General features: G+C 34.1%; 2 protein-coding genes across 2 annotated transcripts; both read right to left on the reverse strand.

Annotated features, from left to right (window-relative positions):
* Positions 1–6: 6 nt before the first annotated feature.
* Positions 7–2,591, reverse strand: LOC130809781 (basic transcription factor 3-like). Its single transcript, XM_057675582.1, has 6 exons — positions 2,466–2,591; positions 1,579–1,646; positions 980–1,128; positions 679–735; positions 539–577; positions 7–424 (listed from the first exon to the last, which is right to left on the reverse strand). The coding sequence occupies exons 2-6, from the start codon at positions 1,644–1,646 to the stop codon at positions 207–209; spliced, it is 531 nt and encodes a 176-aa protein (XP_057531565.1). The 5' UTR covers positions 2,466–2,591; the 3' UTR covers positions 7–206.
* Positions 2,592–10,212: 7,621 nt separating this feature from the next.
* Positions 10,213–14,093, reverse strand: LOC130809782 (nascent polypeptide-associated complex subunit beta-like). Its single transcript, XM_057675583.1, has 6 exons — positions 13,993–14,093; positions 11,932–11,999; positions 11,257–11,405; positions 10,975–11,031; positions 10,841–10,879; positions 10,213–10,514 (listed from the first exon to the last, which is right to left on the reverse strand). The coding sequence occupies exons 2-6, from the start codon at positions 11,997–11,999 to the stop codon at positions 10,345–10,347; spliced, it is 483 nt and encodes a 160-aa protein (XP_057531566.1). The 5' UTR covers positions 13,993–14,093; the 3' UTR covers positions 10,213–10,344.
* Positions 14,094–17,396: the final 3,303 nt, after the last annotated feature.

Consider the following 17,396-nt stretch of genomic DNA (forward strand, 5'->3'; position numbering starts at 1 on the left):
GACATGGACAGACTTAAAATCATTGGTATAGAATTGCAAATAGAACCAATCGCGCTTGGTAAATCTAACTTGCCTCCGGTTACAATACACGTCGCTTAACTAATTGTCTGATACAACTTCAGCAAAAATGCTAAATCAAACAAAAAAGGGACAAGTAGCATATATTTTGGAAATATAATGCATGGCACACAAAATCAACAAACAGCTCAAGACTTTTGTGCTTCCTCAGCCTTCTGAGCTTCCTCAGATTTCTGTACTTCTTCAGACTTCTGTCCTTCCTCTGCAGCTGCTTCAAAGGTCTCACCAGCAACAAGCTCCGGAACATCATCGTCATCCTCAGCATTTGCTCCACTGCCATCGGCATTAGGTGCTCTTTTCTGGAACTGTTCAGCCAGCTTCCTCAAGTTGTCCAAGTTGTCGGGTCCTGAAATATTACAACATTCCATTATCCTAACGCCATGAATTAGCTCTCACCTAGGAAACTAGGTACAAACGGATAGGACAGTAATCTTCATAAAGCATAAAGAATTGTACATACCCAATTGATTGATGATTCCAGGAAGAATGTCTTGCAATTCTGAAAAACAATACCAGTTCAGTCACAATGCCAACCCTTTTAGAGTAGAACTGAATAATAAAAATCAGTTAACATTAAATCAAAGGAAGAAAGGATCATACTCTTTGTTTGGGGTGAACCGCTCACAACCCAGGTATTGGCTGCAATGGATGCTTGAACTGTAGGATGGAAAAGCAGCCATATCAGGAAGGAACAAAACAATGGACCAAGAAGTTCATCAACAACATTATGTTATATCAATGCCATTAAGTGGCTCAACCCACACGGATATGGGGTCGTAGATACACAACCTTACCCTTGTGTTAATGATAACAAAGAGGTTGTTTCCGATTGAACTTTGGTAGCATACGTCATCTTAAACTTTGGGAATATAAGAACACTTCATTAGACAGTTAAACTCACCTTTAGGGTTAATGAATTGAATAACCTGGTCATCCTTGAAAATATTAACTTCTTCAATGGCAGGAATAGCATTAACTCCTATTCTTTTCAAGGTACTCTGTAATCTTTTGTCATCTGCGGTGGTAGTTTTGTGCACAGCCTTCTTCTTTCTGCAAATCACAAAGATAAAATCGGCAAAAAGAAATTTTACATGAAAAAACAAAAAAAATGATGTATATCAACAATAGATTTCCTTCACAAACAGCAGACAAACAGGCAACCCTTAATTAGAAACACACAAATTATAGACATAATTCAAACAAACATATTCTTAACCAATTGCCAGCACTGAGCACTATGCAACACTGGCTACACCAATGCCATCAATATAATTGGCTACAATGTTCAACATTTAAAAACCAAAGTTCAAAACAATGGAACAAAAATACATAATCTGCTTTCCCTTCTTATATATTCTTTTTTTAAATGATTTTTTGAAATTGCAAAGCCACGGGAATAATCGGGTATCAAAGTGAAGCATGCCACTTCTTCACCCTATATATTACTAAAACAATATTCATCATAAGTATTTAAGCAAAATGCAAACACAGTAATCAAACCTTCTCATAGTACCCTTGCCACCAGTGCGGACGGCACCGGCCATCTTCATGAGCTTATCAACATTCATCTAAACATGAGGAAAGAGTAAATTAGTTTTAATTCAAGCTTAAACTATATAAGACATCAGGATGCAGACAGAGAACGCAATTTCTTCTCAAAAACAAAAAAATAAGTCCAAGCCCTTGAAAACGGCTAACAATTTAAATCAGTTTATCACAAGCTTCAATCAAAACGCCCAAATACAGACTAGAAATGCATCTAAATCGGCCGAATAATGTACAATTCATCAAATTCCAGGCAATTCATTGTACAAGAGTTTATCAGCCATATATCAATCGACGACACAAAATAGCGCAAAACTAACAATCTATATGTATTAGATACAAGTAAATATGTAAAAATTCAAGACATAAATAAAAAGGGCAAAAGTAACAATCATTATCCATTAGATACAAGTAAATATAAAAAGATTCAAAACAAACAAGAAAATATGAGCAACTTTAATAAGCAACTCCCCAACCAATAAAAAAAATCAAACAAATCTAGCAAATCCAAACAACAGATTATTAAACGAAAACCCGAATCCAGAAATGAAATTAAACACACAAAACAACTCAAGAACCCTACAGATTTTTAGACACAAACAGATTTATTAAATACCCCCAAAAAATACAATCTAGCAAATCAAAACAGATAATTATAAATAAAAACCCACATTAGGAAACGGAATAAAACCCCCAAACACCACTCCAAAACCCTAAAAATTTCCAGACTACAAACAGATTTATTACAACACTAAACAGGTCATTAAACATGAAAAATAAAATAATAAGAATTGAAAAACACGATAAAATTATCACAAGATTGGATTAATGGAAGAGATTACCTTCGGTAAGAAGGATTTGTAGAGGTAGTACGGCAGTAAGATTGAGAAAGGGGGAGAGGGATGGAGTGTGAGGGTCTTTCTACTTATCTGGAAATGTTCAGCGTTTTATATCTGTGGTTCTTTCATCCTACGGTCCAAATTTGTTCTCAAGTTCTCTTATTAGTCTTTATGACAAAGCCCATGGCCCAATGATATTTTTTGATATAAAAAGGGCCCATGATTTTTTGAAAATTTGAAAAAAAAAAGATTATTTAACAACTTAATTTCAAAAATAAGCTCCGTGAAAACTTATTTTCCAAAATAAGCGTCCGTACATCCAAGCCTAGCCTCGGGAAGAGTCGCTGTTAGTAACAGCGAAAGTGAAAAAAAAAAAAATTAAAAACCCAAAGTCGCTGTTAGTAACAGCGACTTAAAAAAAAAAAAAAAACCCAAAGTCGCTGTTACTAACAAGGACTTAAAAAAAAAAAGAAATCTTTTTTTTTTAAAGTCACTGTTAGTAACAGCGACTTAATGCGTTTTATATTTTTTTGCACAATTGATTTAATCTTACTAAACAGTATTTGTGAATCGAAATCCCAAGATCATGATCGGTACAAATGCAATCTATTGCCATAATTGTCATCCTTTTTGCACATATGGCTACTAAATTAAAGATCAAGCTTTCCTCTTAATTCGTTTATTAAGGAAATCTCCTACCTAGAACACAACCATAACCCACACCAAGAATACCATCCAACATTGCTTCCTAATAAACACGAACTTATACGTACCTAATGCCCCATACTGGTTTGGCATATATATTAAGAAAGAGTATGGACCACTCTAAATAAGTAGGTGACATGTGATTTTAAGGGTAAATATATTGGTAAAAAAAATGAATACTATAAATAGAAATTAGACATTTAAGGTGTACTTATCCAAAAAGAAAATAAAAACATTTCTCTGAATCGGAGGGAGTACTACTCTTGTAACATTACTAGTATGATACAATTAAAATAATTGTAGGAGCCAAAAACTAAAAATTAAGCCAAAATAGTGAACCACGAGAGTGGGCAACAAGGGTGGGCCGCATTGTAACTTCGCCATTAAATCAATTGTGCAAAAAAATATAAAACGCCTAAGTCGCTGTTACTAACAGCGCCTTAAGAAAAAAAAGAAAATAAATTTTTTTTTAAGTCGCTGTTAGTAACTACGACTTTGGGCTTTAAAAATTTTTTTTTTAAGTCGCTATTACTAACAGTGACTTTGGGCTTTTAATTTTTTTTTTTCACTTTCGCTGTTACTAACAGCGACTCTTCCCGGGGCTAGGCTTGGATGTACGGACGCTTATTTTGGGAAATAAGTTTTCACGGAGCTTATTTTTGGAATTAATTTGTTAAATAATCTTATTTTTTTCACTTTCTCTGATTTTTTTGATATAAAAGGCCCAATGATATTTTTTTGATATAAAAGGCCCAATGATATTTTTTTGTGAAAATTTGAAAAAAATAAGACAATTCAACAACTTTTTTTTTCCAAAATAAGCTCTGTAAAAACTTAATTTCCAAAATAAGCGTCCGTACATCCAAACCTAGGTTTGGTAAAAGTCGCTATTAGTAACAGCGAAAGACAAAAAAAAAATAAATAAAATAAAACCCATAAGTCGCTGTTACTAACAGCGACGTAAGGAGTTGACCAGTCAACTCCTTAAGTCGCTGTTAGTAACAGCGACTTATGAGTTTTATATTTTTCTAGTTTCCTTTTCCTCATTTCAGTTCGCGCACTCTCTTTTGGTTTTGCTAGCCTTACGAGTTCTTCTTTTTCATTCCACCATTAAAATCAATTTCAATTCTTCAACTAAACTCATCAAATTCCAAATTTGTACCACTAATTAGTTCCTACATTGTCCTAAGGTACTTTTTTTTTTGTTTTTTCCATTTTCGAAAAATTAGGGTTTACAAACTTTTAATCAACTTTCACATAAATGTAGGTTCATAAACTTTCAATTCACTACTTCTTGTTGATCTACAGCTTATTGAGGTACGTTTTTATTATAAATTTTTTTATTTGTTGTTGATTCGGAAATGTATGTCATATATAGTGATCTTCATAATGAGGTTCTTTGTTCATGAATTTGTTGTTGATTTTAAAATGTATGTCATGTATAATGGTAATATATTTATGAACGTGATGGTGATGTTGATTTTGTATGAATTGTTGTAGTAATGGATTCATTTCGTGTGACTGTTGTATGCTTTTGGAATGGTTCAATTCGATCAACTAGTAACAATGTTAAGTATGTTGGGGGAAGACGCAAACTGTTTGCATGCAACTCATACATGGATTTGAATGAATTTAAACATTTTATATGCTCTAAGATTGGCATTGACACTACAAGAAGTACTGTTAATTTAAGTTTTAAGTACAATATGAGCGGAGATTTGTTAGCTTTTCCGGTTGAGGATGAGGAGGCTATAGATACAATGTGGGAGTACTCAAGGTCTACCCCTACTCCTTCTTTAGAGTTATATGTAGAAGAGGTATCCCTAGGGAATGAAGATATCAATGTTGTGGAAACAAATGCATTCATGAATATAACTTTTTCTGCTCCTTCTCATACGCCCTTCCCTACCCAAGCAACCCAAAATCCCCTTATGCCATCTTCCTCTTATCCTTCTTAAGTATTTTTACAATAAATAACGCTTAGTTATTGTTGAATTGCAGCGGAGATGGATCCAGCAGCTCTAGGCCTTCTCGACCCTAATGTGCTAACGATGCAGGCGGATCATAGGAGCAGTGTGCTATGGGATGTCCAGGTAATTGAATTTACCCATTTTCATTTTGTATGCTTTAATACTTTAACTTTAAGTTAACACAATATTTGTGTTTAGGTGACCGACACGGAGACCATGTACACCCGGCATCCCGATTCTGCTCCGTGGGCGATTGACGCACGGATCTTCCCGTACCTTTAGCTCGTGTGAAGCTTCACTAAAGAACGTGAAGGAGATCGCTGGGCCCCTGATTATTCTGCAGGTAATATTAACTTTACATGTTACGACTTTTTTTATTTTATTAAATGTTTTTGTGTTTGTTTTACTTACTTATAATTATAATTCATAGCTTTGGGCTTGGGAGCACATTCTCATTGGTCAACCGATGAGGAGCGTGGGACGTGGTGCTTTTGCGCCACCAATTCTTCCACCCCCACATGTGCCGTACGGATCGCGGTGGTCCTTTGAAAAACGAACAAGGACCCACACAGGATCGGACGTGGGTTTCTACCGCGATCAACTCGATCTACTACGCGCTGACCAGGTAAGAACTTCACTACAACTTGTTTTGTAACTATCACATTGCGTAAATTATTAATCGAATTTTCACGTTTAGTTTCGCTGGGACCCTTACCCCGCTGAGGCATATGCTGCATTGCCTCAGCACTCGGGCATATTGTCAGGGGCGTGGAGAGCATCTGTACCTCTGATCTGCTTCGACATAGTCGAAGTGCATCTCCCTAAGCGCGTAAGGCGCCAATTTGGGATGGTACAGGGCATCCTGCCGCCATGTGACACAGAGGCGGAGCTCCATAACTCTCACAAGGGTCGGGAGCCCAAGAACTGGCTGGAGATCAACGTGCGCTATGTCGCTTGTTGGGAGCACAGGCTAGAGCTGCTGGCCCAAGGTGCGCCGATCGAGGGTATAGGCGCACCTACTTCTGCGGATTACATGCCGTGGTTCCTCTCCATCACTCGTCGATGGATGACACCACGAGATATCATGGCGGCAGCCCAGTACGCTCCCGCAGCACCGACGATGACACACTTTGTAAGCATTCTTCAACGTTGATTATTATCCATAGTACTTACACGTTATACATTTCATTAACACTTACGTCTTACTGCAGGCATAGGGCATTGCTTCAGTCATCAGCTCCTCCCAAGAGGAGCCCGTACGGGATATTGCCTAAGGCATACTCTGAGGGACGCAGTTTCAACACTTCATTCCGGAAGTGACTGCGCCCCACACCACTATGTACGAGTACGGGTCATCTCCTCATCATGCCGACGTTCATCTTGAGGAGGTTTACTTAACGTGCCTGGACTACGGTGACGGGTCCTCACAGGGTGCCACATCATCAACGTATCAATCACCTCCCCTACCCGAGCGTCATGCGACGGCCTCTTACTATCATAGGAGGCATCGTAAACCGTCACAGTTAGACAGGGTACAGGAGGAGGATTAGCATTAGAATATTGTTTGTATATTTTGAACATTTGTACATACTCAATATTTGTAACATTTGTTCTTTTGTGTATAAATTGTAACATATATGTAGATGTACATATTTTAATCGTAGTATCACACGTTTATTATGAATGAAATAATGTTAAGTACTCATACTTTTCGGCGATGACTCATTCCGCCAAAAATGCAGTATGAATTTAATCAAAAACAAAGAGACAATCATATTCAAATAGGAAAAATGCTCTCGAAAATTCACCACAATATCATTCATGTTCAACGAATCCATATCAAATTACATAGTACATTCGTTAAGTTAAACTACCTTCGCTAACTAAGATTGCTTCTTAAATTTTCTCATAATCCTTTCAGTCTCTTCCTTCCTATGTGCCATATCATCTATTTGTCTCTTTAGATTAAATACCTCATCTTTAAGCTCTTGTTTTTCCTTTTCAAGCCGTATTATTAAGTCTCTCCGTCATTTGGTACCCTCCGGAGCATTCCATCTAAAGTATGTGCATCCTAATCCTTCAACCAAGTAGAAAGGGCAAGCAACAAAATCATGCCCTGAATCGAAATCGCTCCAATCTATATTAATCTCAACTTCATAACCACAATCACAAAGCTCTTCAATACAATGCTCCTTTGACATCTACGAAACACATATAATATAGTAACGTAAGTAAACTTTCAAAAATAATATTAACATTTATAAATTGAGAGTAAGACTAACATAATACCTTATGTTACCTTTAAAAATTGATTCAATAGAACAAGATTGATGTAGATTGGATATAATGAAGTAGGGAAATGATGGAGTTATTTATAGAACATCATTATAACGGCTATTTTCAAGTTCGTAACGGCTATTTTTCTAATTAACAACGGCTAGTTTAATTCATACCCAAAAAAAAATTTTAAAAAAATTAACACACATGAGTCGCTGTTACTAACAACGACTTTAGCCTTTTATTTTTTTTTCTTCTTTCGCTGTTACTAACAGCGACTTATACCAAACCAGTGGTTTGGATGTACGGACGCTTATTCTGGGAATTAAGTTTTCACGGAGTTTATTTTGGGAAAAAAGTTGTTGAATTGTCTTATTTTATTCAAATTTTCATTTTTTTGTTGATTAAAAGGCCAATGGTAATTGCGTCTACATTCTTGAGTTACTCTTGTGAGAAAGTATCTCTTGATGAGATAACTTAAAACAAGAAATTAATATGCTAATAGTTTGTAATCATTGGGCTATTTAACTAGTACTTAAAACACATCACATGATGAGACCTTCTCATACAAGAATTTGTATTTATAGGGAATTTTGTTTTTTACATTTACAGTCCGTTTGGTTAGTAGTATTAAATGGTGATAATATGAATCATTTATAGTGTACAATTTCACCAAAAGTTTATGTCATTCCCATGGACCGTGGTAATGAAACTTTGTTACTAAAAAGTTTATTGTTTACAAATTTTCATTACCACCTAATATCACATCTCCCAATGGTAATGCATTGGAATGTATTTTATTAAGAAAATGAGATGATTAAAGTTGACAAGCATGGCCATCAAGATAATCAAGAGATTTTTCAACCAAAATTACACTAGTTTTCATCCAATTATCGTCGTTTATTACCACTTACCAAACGAACTGTTAAATGTGTGTCATGCATTTAGTTTTACAACTTAGATGGTTTTGAATGTTGTGACTTTGCTGGGACATCTATAGAGGTTAGTATTGCATTTATTTTTTTTACAAACCAACTATCGAAAAACTGTTACATTTTCAATTTCGTCGTGCATTTAGTAATTGAAACAAATTATTTTAATATTTAATAAGTGATAAAGTATTTGATATTAGTTTTGTAGAGAAGCTCGTCTCCTCGATTAGAAAACAATATTAAAGTGCGCTTTAATGGAGGTTTGAGGTTAGTGTTACATTTAGATCCTTGTTATTATATAGTATTTTCACAGAGACTTTCGTTTGAGGTTAATATTGCATTTTTAGCGGTATTTTATCATATTTTTACCCTCACTATATGGTTCATTCAAGTCGAGATTTTGTTTGATTATGATGCTTTATTGGGAGTGTTTTGTGTTTTTATCCATTTCAAATAAAACCTCATTAAAATCGAGCACAAATTACTTATATTTAGTACATACACTGATTACAATGTACTTATAGTTTAATCACTTTAAATTAACTTTTGCTTGGATATGTGGCGGACACTTTAAGATGACTTTTACTATTATTTTTGTGTTTTTTGTCTTGAAATGTGTTAAGCTCCATGAGAATAGGTAGTCGATCATATTTTAGGAAGTTTTTGTTGCTAGAGAGAGAACACTAGTATTTAAGATGCATTATTCCCCTACCCCATATCCATATCCTTAGGTTGAAGATTAGTAATAACTATTTTGGTGAGGAAACCTAGCATTTGCCTCGTTATCTTATTGATCATCTTGTTTGTCTTAGTTTAACCTTAGTCTCATGCACTTTTACTTACTTACATGTTTAGTTCTGGTTCTAGTTTTGATATGAGTTTGTTGTTTTCATCAACAACCATCATATTAAATGTTTTTGAGCCAACTAATTAATTGAGAAATCATTGATATACACCTCACCTCCTTGTAAATTCGAATCATACTTCTTGGCATATTACACTATGTCTTACACTTGCGAAATTCCCATTAAAGGGCGTAAAGTCACGATCAAGATTTTGATGCCGTTGTTGGTGAGTGACCATTTTTTTAATTGTGTTTCTTGATAAGTTAGTTCTTTGTTCTTCGTCATTGTCTGTAATTTTGACTTCTCTATTCACCTTGCACTTGACCCCTAGCTTTAAGTGTTGTATATACAAATTAGGTCTCAAGGACAAGCAAACCTAATACCTCTAAACCCTGAAATTGAAGCAACCACAAGGTGTGAATGAGAAAGGTGTCCCCAAAAGCTTCATTATCGTAGTGAAGCTAAATGATTTAGCGAATAAAAGGGCACTTGCTAATGTGAAAGCTGAAGTGACTATTTCTATCACCGCATAAAAATCATTGCTAGAATTAAAACTTACTAACCTCTCCTTATTTTTAGCATATGGTTCATATATATACATATATGGGCAGGATCAGGTGAAAACAATTAAAGTGGTAAAAATTAAAAATCAGACTAACATATACATATTATGTAACAAGTGTACATACTATCTTATAGGGTGTAAATATTTTTATAAAGAAAAAATTTCATATTATTTACAGAAATGTCATTCAAATATATACACTTTTTAAGCATTAATATCCAACTATTTACAGAATTGACGTCAAAATACATACACCATTTAAGCTTATATACACCTGTTTTCATTTTCCACCTAGTACTTGCTTCAATTGAAACAAAACTTACTTTTGAACCGAATGAAAATACTTTTCAAACTCGCACTTTAAAAATCGGGTTTGGATAGAACTCAGATTGCGTCAGCTCATTTAAATCATTACAAATCTCAATCACTTCAACTCGGTTAGCAAAGACAACGACACAGATTTAAAACCTTTGTTATAAAACTAACTTGTTTCCGGTTGCAATACACTTTGTTTTAACAAATTGTTTGATAAAACTTGAGCAAAAATGCTAAATTAAACAAAAAAAGGGCTACGAACTATAGAACAGCTTAAGACTTCGGTCCGTCTGCCACTGCTTCGAAGGTCTCACCAGCAACAAGCTCAGGAACATCGTCATCATCCTCCTCCACAATTCCTCCACTTCCATCGGCTTTAGTGTTAAGTGATCTGTTCTGGAGCTTCTCGGCCAGCTTCTTCAAGTTGTCCAAGTTGTCGGCTCCTGAAGCAAAACAACGTTACATTGGCCCAACGCCATTAACTAAATCCCACCTAGGAAACTTGTTGTAAACGTTATTATGATACATGAGATATGAAACTTTAGTATAAATGTTATTCGACTTGGGTACTGATGTTCGATACTGAAACGTGTCCAAGCGTCAGATACGTCTAAATTTTTACGCCTAAAAAGAAGTGTCTAAGTGCTATACCAATGTCCGAGGATCAAGTATCGGACACGGATACATAAAGCAAATTGTAAAGTGCAAGTAACATAGATATAAATGTGAAGCAAATCAATCTTCAAAAAGCATAAAGAATTGTACATACCCAATTGATTGAAGATTCCCGGAAGAATGTCCTGCAATTCTGAAAAACAATAGCAGTTCAATCAAAAAGCCATCCTTCAGTAAAAAAAGTGAATAAATCAGCTAACATCAAATTAAAGAAAGAAAGGATCATACTCTTTGTTTGTGGTGTACCACTCACAACCCAGGTATTGGCTCCAATTGAGGCTTGAACTGTTGGATAGAAAAGCACCCATATCAGAAAGGAACAAACAGTGTGCCCAGAGGTTGATCGATAACATTCCATTACATTAGGTGGCTCCCACCTAGAAAGAATTTGTGGGTCGGATGTAAGCACATTAACCTTCTTAGTTATAGAAAAGAGGTTGTTTTCAATTAACTCTTTAGCAAGCACAATGCGCAACTTTGGGAACATAAACTAATGGAGTTAAAACTCACCTTTAGGGCTAATGAACTGAATAACCTGATCATCCTTGAAGATATTAACTTCTTCAATAGCAGGAATAGCATTAACTCCTATTCTTTTCAAGGTACTCTGCAATCTTTTGTCATCTGTGGTGGTAGTTTTGTGCACGGCCTTCTTCTTTCTGCAAACCGTAATGTAAAACTCAGGAAAAAGAAATTATACAATAAGATAGAACTAAAATATGCATATCATCAACAGATTTCCAACCCAGACAGCAGTCAACTTATTGCCAACCTCAAATGACAGTATAACTTTCATAGCAACACAAGCTACACAATGGAATCCTATGCCATTAGTGTAATTGCTTTTTATATTTAGTAAGGTACAGAGACAATGACCTCAGTCAATTCTTCTACATAAACAGGACAGTAAGCAACACATTCGATATCACAAAATAAAGCACCAAACAACAATCTTATGTAAACACAACGTCAACAATCATTGTTTTCCTTCCTAGATTGCCTTTGTCATGATATATGCAAATCAAAAAGTCATTGTTGTACCAAAGTGAAGGGAAGGAACACTGAAATAATCAACACTGTTGAAAAACAACTGGTCAATCTAGCATGCCACTTCTTCACTCTGTAGATTACGAAAATACTAATCATCATATGCATTAAAGAAAAATGCAAATACAATAATCATACCTTCTCACACTACCCTTGCCACCCGTGCGGACGGCACCAGCCATCTTCATGAGCTTATCAACATTCATCTAAACATGCGAGGAAAGAGTAAATTAGTTTTTCATTTAAGCTTTAACTATATAAGACATCAGGATGCAGGATGCAGGATGCAGACGGAGAATGCAATTTCTTCTCAAAAACAAGAAAAATCTCCATCCACACACTTATACAGTACAATTAAATTTAAGCGGCAAAAACAACAATATATAAACACTTAAACTACGAACATCAAGAACAAAAAAAGATCCAAAACCTTCAAACCGGCTAACAACTTGAATTATTTCATCACAAACTTCAATCAAAACACCCAAACAGAAACCCAACTCACTAGTATCAAAAAGAGAAAATTTTCAACAAATACAAAGACTAGAAATGCATCTAAATCGGCCCAACAATGTACAATTCATCATATTCCAGGCTTTTCTTTGTACAAGAGTTTATCATATCAACCAATAACATAAAATAGCACAAAACTAACTATCTTTATCCATTATATACAAGTAAACATATAAAGATTCAAGTAATAAACAAAAGGGCAAAACTATAATCATTATCCATCAAATACATATTAATATATAAAGATTCAAGACAAACAAGAAAATACAAGCAAATTTAATAAGCAACTCCCCCTCCCCCAACCAAGAATTTTTTTAAAATAATCTAGCAAATCCAAACAACTAATTATTAAACCAAAACCTGCATCACTAAATGAAATTGAACACACAAACCCTTTCAAGAATCCTATAATTCTTTAGACACAAACAGATTTATTAAACCCCCCAAAAAAACACAATCTAGCAAATCGAAACAAATAATTATAAATAAAAACCCACATTAGATAACGGCATTAAACGCCCAAAAACCACTCAAAAGCCATATAAATTTCCAAACCACAACAGATTTATTACAACCCTAAACAGGTCTTCGAACATAAAAAATAATATGAGAATTGAAAAACAAGATTAATTTATTACATTATTAGAATAACAGAAGATATCATCTTTAGTTAGAAGGATTAACAGAGGTAGTATGGCAATAGGATTGAGAAAAGGGAGGGATGGATGGTAATGGTCTTTATACTTCAGCTATTAATATATGTGGTTCTCATCCTACGATACAAATTTGTTCTCAAGTTCCCTTATTAGTCTCTATGACACCGAGGCACAATGATATTTTGCAAAGTGAAATTCCATGCCAAATTGTCTACTACTCACATTAGACATAAGCTTTTAGTTAGTTCTATCATAAGGAGGTGTCATCATAACTTTGTTAGGAGCTAATAGGAAATATTACACTCACTAAACAGATTAACATTGTGAATAGAGTATGGACATATATACCCTCGTTTTAGTACTCAATTGTGCTTAAAATCTTGGTGCAGTATTTAACTGTGTTTAGTATGTAATTAATTGTGTTTAGTATACATTTGTAAACGAGTTAGGCCTTGTTTCAAGTAATCAGACTTGCATTACACGAAACACTGATTCAACACATGATTGAATGGAACATGGTGCTACTTAGTGTGTGTGTTATGCTGATAATATGGAAGACATTGCTTGGATTGGTTGTTTATGCTACGTGGATGTTTATCCCTTGCAAATTTGCATTTTGCTTGGTCAGGTTTTACACTCAATGTTACATTTATGGGCTGCTTCGGTTTTAGTTAAGGGTGTGTAGAAGATAAATCTAATTTACGAATTCACAAATTGGGAGTAAATGTTGAGCTTACCATTACTATAGCTAGAAAAAAATTTGTTTAGGTGTGAGTTCAATCGCACAAACAGATTTATTAAAACCCCCAAAAAAACACAATCTAGCAAATCCAAACAGATAATTATAAATATAAACCCACATTAGGAAACGGAATAAAACCCCCAAACACAACTCCAAAACCCTAAAAATTTCCAAACCACAAACAGATTATTACAACACTAAACAGATCAAAGAACATGAAAAATAAAATAATAAGAATTGAAAAACACCATAAAATTATTACAAGATTGGATTAATGGAAGAGATTACCTTCGGTAAGAAGGATTTGTAGAGGTAGTACGGCAGTAAGATTGAGAAAGGGGAAGAGGGATGGAGTGTAAGGGTCTTTCTACTTATCTGTAAATGTTCAGCGTTTTATATCTGTGGTTCTTTCATCCTACGGTCCAAATTTGTTCTCATGTCCTTATGATAAAGCCCATGGCCTAATGATATTTTTTGATGTAAAAGGCCCGATGATTTTTTTGATGTAAAAGGCCCGATGATATTTTTTGATGTAAAAGGCCCAATGATAGAACAAAAACTTAGACGAGACGGTCTCATTAATGAGACTGTTAATTTGGGCCGGCCCAATTCGCGTGTATAATAACATTTCAATTTTCTAAGCATTTATCAATTTTGACCTTAAATGTATCAATTTTGAAAATTAATACCATTAAGATTAAAATTGAAAAATGCCCAGAAAATAAAAAAATGCCCAGATTATTACACGCGCGAATTTGCCAACCCAAATTGACGGACTTATTATGAGGCCGTCTCGTCCAAGACCAACTGCAATGATAATTGTATATTCATTCTTGAGCTACTCTTGTGAGAGACTATCTCTTGGTAAGATAACTCAAAACAAGAAATAATTTTGTAATCATTGGGTTATTTAACCAGTACCTAAAATGCATCTTATGATGAGATCCTCACATACAAGAATTTGTATTTATTGGGAATTTTGTGTTACATGTAGATGTCTGACAACAACCTAGATGGTTTGAAACTTTGAATGTTATGACTTTGTTCGGACATCTGCTAGAGCTTAGGATTGCATTATTTTTTTTTACAAACCAATTATCGAAATACTGTTATATTTTCAATTTTGTCCTGTATTTAGGAAATGAAACAAATTATTTTTATATTTAATAAGTGATAAAGTATTTGATGTTGATTTTGTAGAGAAGCTCGTCTCCTCGATTTGAAAATAATATTAAAGTGCGCTTTAATGGAGGTTTGATGTTAGTGTTGCATTTAGATTCTTATTATTATATAGTATTTTAACAGGGGCTTTCGTTAGAGGTTAATATTGCATTTTTAGTGGTACTTTATCATATTTTACCCTTATTATTTGATTCATTTAGATCGAGATTTTTTTTCTTATGATTGCTTTATTGGGAACTTGGTTGGGTGTTTTGTGTTTTTATCCATTTCAAATAAATTCACATTAAAATCGAGCACAAATCACGCACATTTGGTGCATACACTGATTACCATGTATATAGTTTGATCGCATTAAATCAATTTTTTCTTGGATATGTGGCAAATGCTTTAAGGTGGATAAGTGCACATTTTCAAATTATAAGGAAACACTTTAAGGTTATAAGTGAACTTTTTAAGACAGTGAATATACATTGGGATGATAAGTGCAATTATTTGCACTTATTTATATCATTTTATACTCCTTAATGATGGTCGTTGTTAGTAATTTCGTGCTTATTTTGAAGATTTATGCTATATTACTCATTTTGGTTATTCATGTTGATTTTGAATGGTTTTAATTGTTTTAAGCATAATTCTTGTGGTTTTAATGATGACAGAATTTACTAAGGGGATTTTAGCTCGGGTGAAGATGTTCTACATAGAAAATGAACAAAAGAGTAGATGAGTGTTTATAATGCAAAAGTTTTGAGGTGAAATTTGATACATGTCTACTCTTTTGGTCATAACTTTTGATAGGAAGATCTCATTAATTCAAGGTTTACAAAATTGGAAACTAGACTTCAAGAGCTTTCCAACGATATATTATATGTCCAATTCTGACAACCGAGCAAGAAATGACGGTTGTTTAAAGTTTGCCGGTCAGCAGAAAAGCAACCAGTCGTCGCCTAAAAGCTACGACTCATATCTTTGTTTCTGAAGTCGTGTTTTGCCTGCGGTTTTCTCATTAATTTTTAGGTTAATTTCTTAATTAGTATAAATAAGCCCTTGTTGACTAATTAGGGTTTCTCTCTCTCTCTCTCTCTCTTCTTCCTTCATCCTTTAGTGTTCCTTTTACTCATTTTCAATTACTTTTACTTTTAATTTTTTCCTTTAATTTTAATTCTTCATTAAGTCTACCATTAATCATTCTTTGAAGATTTGTAAGTTTATTTTAGTATTTAATTTCGTTTGTTTTAATTCATTGTACTAGCTTTAATCTTTCGTTAGTAAACTTTAATTGTCTTCAATTAATCATCCTTCAATAAAGAATTAGTTTTGTTCTTCATAATTTGTCTCTTGATTCATTGTTGTGTTTTTTATTGTTTAACTTCTCTTGCAAGTTTCAACATTTATCATATTATTAAGACTTAGTATCATCTTAGGGTTTGTGTTTATTGTTTCCACCATAAATAGTGAGTAGATCCATTTTCTATAATTTAATGATTGAAAGTGTCTATGAAATTAGGATTAAAGTGGTTAAATTGTGCTAACAACCCTAAATTAAATAAGCTTTGTTGGACTAGTCAATAGAACTAGCGTGTGAGATTAGAATCAACTTTGCTTTAGTGTAAATTTTAGTTAAATTCTTATTAATTTGTTCAATAAAACTAGCGTGTGAGAATCAAATTAGTAAGGTCTAAATCTATTAGTTAATCAACAGAGCGAGAGTTTGAGATTGGCAAGATCATATTTAACCACGTAATTAATCTGACATCTCATAGACACTAATGAGAATTTGATCATACAAGACTCTAGGGGATTCTCGATTCCCTAGATCTCCTCATCATATAGTTTAACACTAGTGGAAAAAAACCTATATGCTTCGAGTCATTTGCTGCGGTTTTCTTTATACGCAGCAATAAATTGAAAAAAGAATTAGGCAAAAAAAAAAATACAACAAATGCTGCGGTTTACCCGAAGCCCGCAGCACATAAGTTATTTTAAAAATTGAAATTGGACTATATATTGCGGTTTAATTGTGGCCCGCAGCATTTAAGTTGTTTAATACTGCGATTCTAGTTTATCCGCAGCAAATAACGGTTTTTAAAACGCGCCTTTTAACGTTCCTTTTACAAAACATTCTGCTCTCATTCATAAACCCTCTTCAAAACTACCGTTTGTTCATAAAACCCGCACGACTGTTTCATTGATCATCTCTTCTTCTTCAAGCTAAGCTTCAATTTTCTTCAAACCCACAAAATTTGTTCATAATCCCTCATCTTCTTCTTCAAGCTACAATTTTTTTCTTACCCACAACATTAAACCCACGAAATTTAACCCACGCACGACTGAGGCATTGCAGTTTTTATTTCTTCAAGTTCTTGCATTAGTTCTTCAACATTTAAGTTCTTTTAAGGTATAATTTCTCTCTTTTGTTTCTTCAACCTTTAGTTCTTCAAGTTTTTATAGTATTTTAGGGCTTAATTCTTCAAATTATACTAATTTTTTTTTGTTTTTCATTGTAGGTTACT

The sequence above is a fragment of the Amaranthus tricolor genome, chromosome 4 (genome assembly GCF_026212465.1).
Source record: "Amaranthus tricolor cultivar Red isolate AtriRed21 chromosome 4, ASM2621246v1, whole genome shotgun sequence".
NCBI classification, from domain to species: domain Eukaryota; kingdom Viridiplantae; phylum Streptophyta; class Magnoliopsida; order Caryophyllales; family Amaranthaceae; genus Amaranthus; species Amaranthus tricolor.

What these genes read in the sequence shown, in the direction of transcription:
- LOC130809782 (XM_057675583.1), bottom strand. Translation starts at nt 11,999, where the DNA reads ATGAATGTTGATAAGCTCATGAAGATGGCTGGTGCCGTCCGCACGGGT. An exon ending in GGCAAGGGTAGTGTGAGAAG is followed by an intron (nt 11,406 to 11,931) that starts GTATGATTATTG and finishes TACGGTTTGCAG; the next exon opens with AAAGAAGAAGGCCGTGCACA. An exon ending in GGGAATCTTCAATCAATTGG is followed by an intron (nt 10,515 to 10,840) that starts GTATGTACAATT and finishes GTTTTGCTTCAG; the next exon opens with GAGCCGACAACTTGGACAAC.
- LOC130809781 (XM_057675582.1), bottom strand. Translation starts at nt 1,646, where the DNA reads ATGAATGTTGATAAGCTCATGAAGATGGCCGGTGCCGTCCGCACTGGT. An exon ending in CGGTTCACCCCAAACAAAGA is followed by an intron (nt 578 to 678) that starts GTATGATCCTTT and finishes ATTGTTTTTCAG; the next exon opens with AATTGCAAGACATTCTTCCT. An exon ending in TGGAATCATCAATCAATTGG is followed by an intron (nt 425 to 538) that starts GTATGTACAATT and finishes GTAATATTTCAG; the next exon opens with GACCCGACAACTTGGACAAC.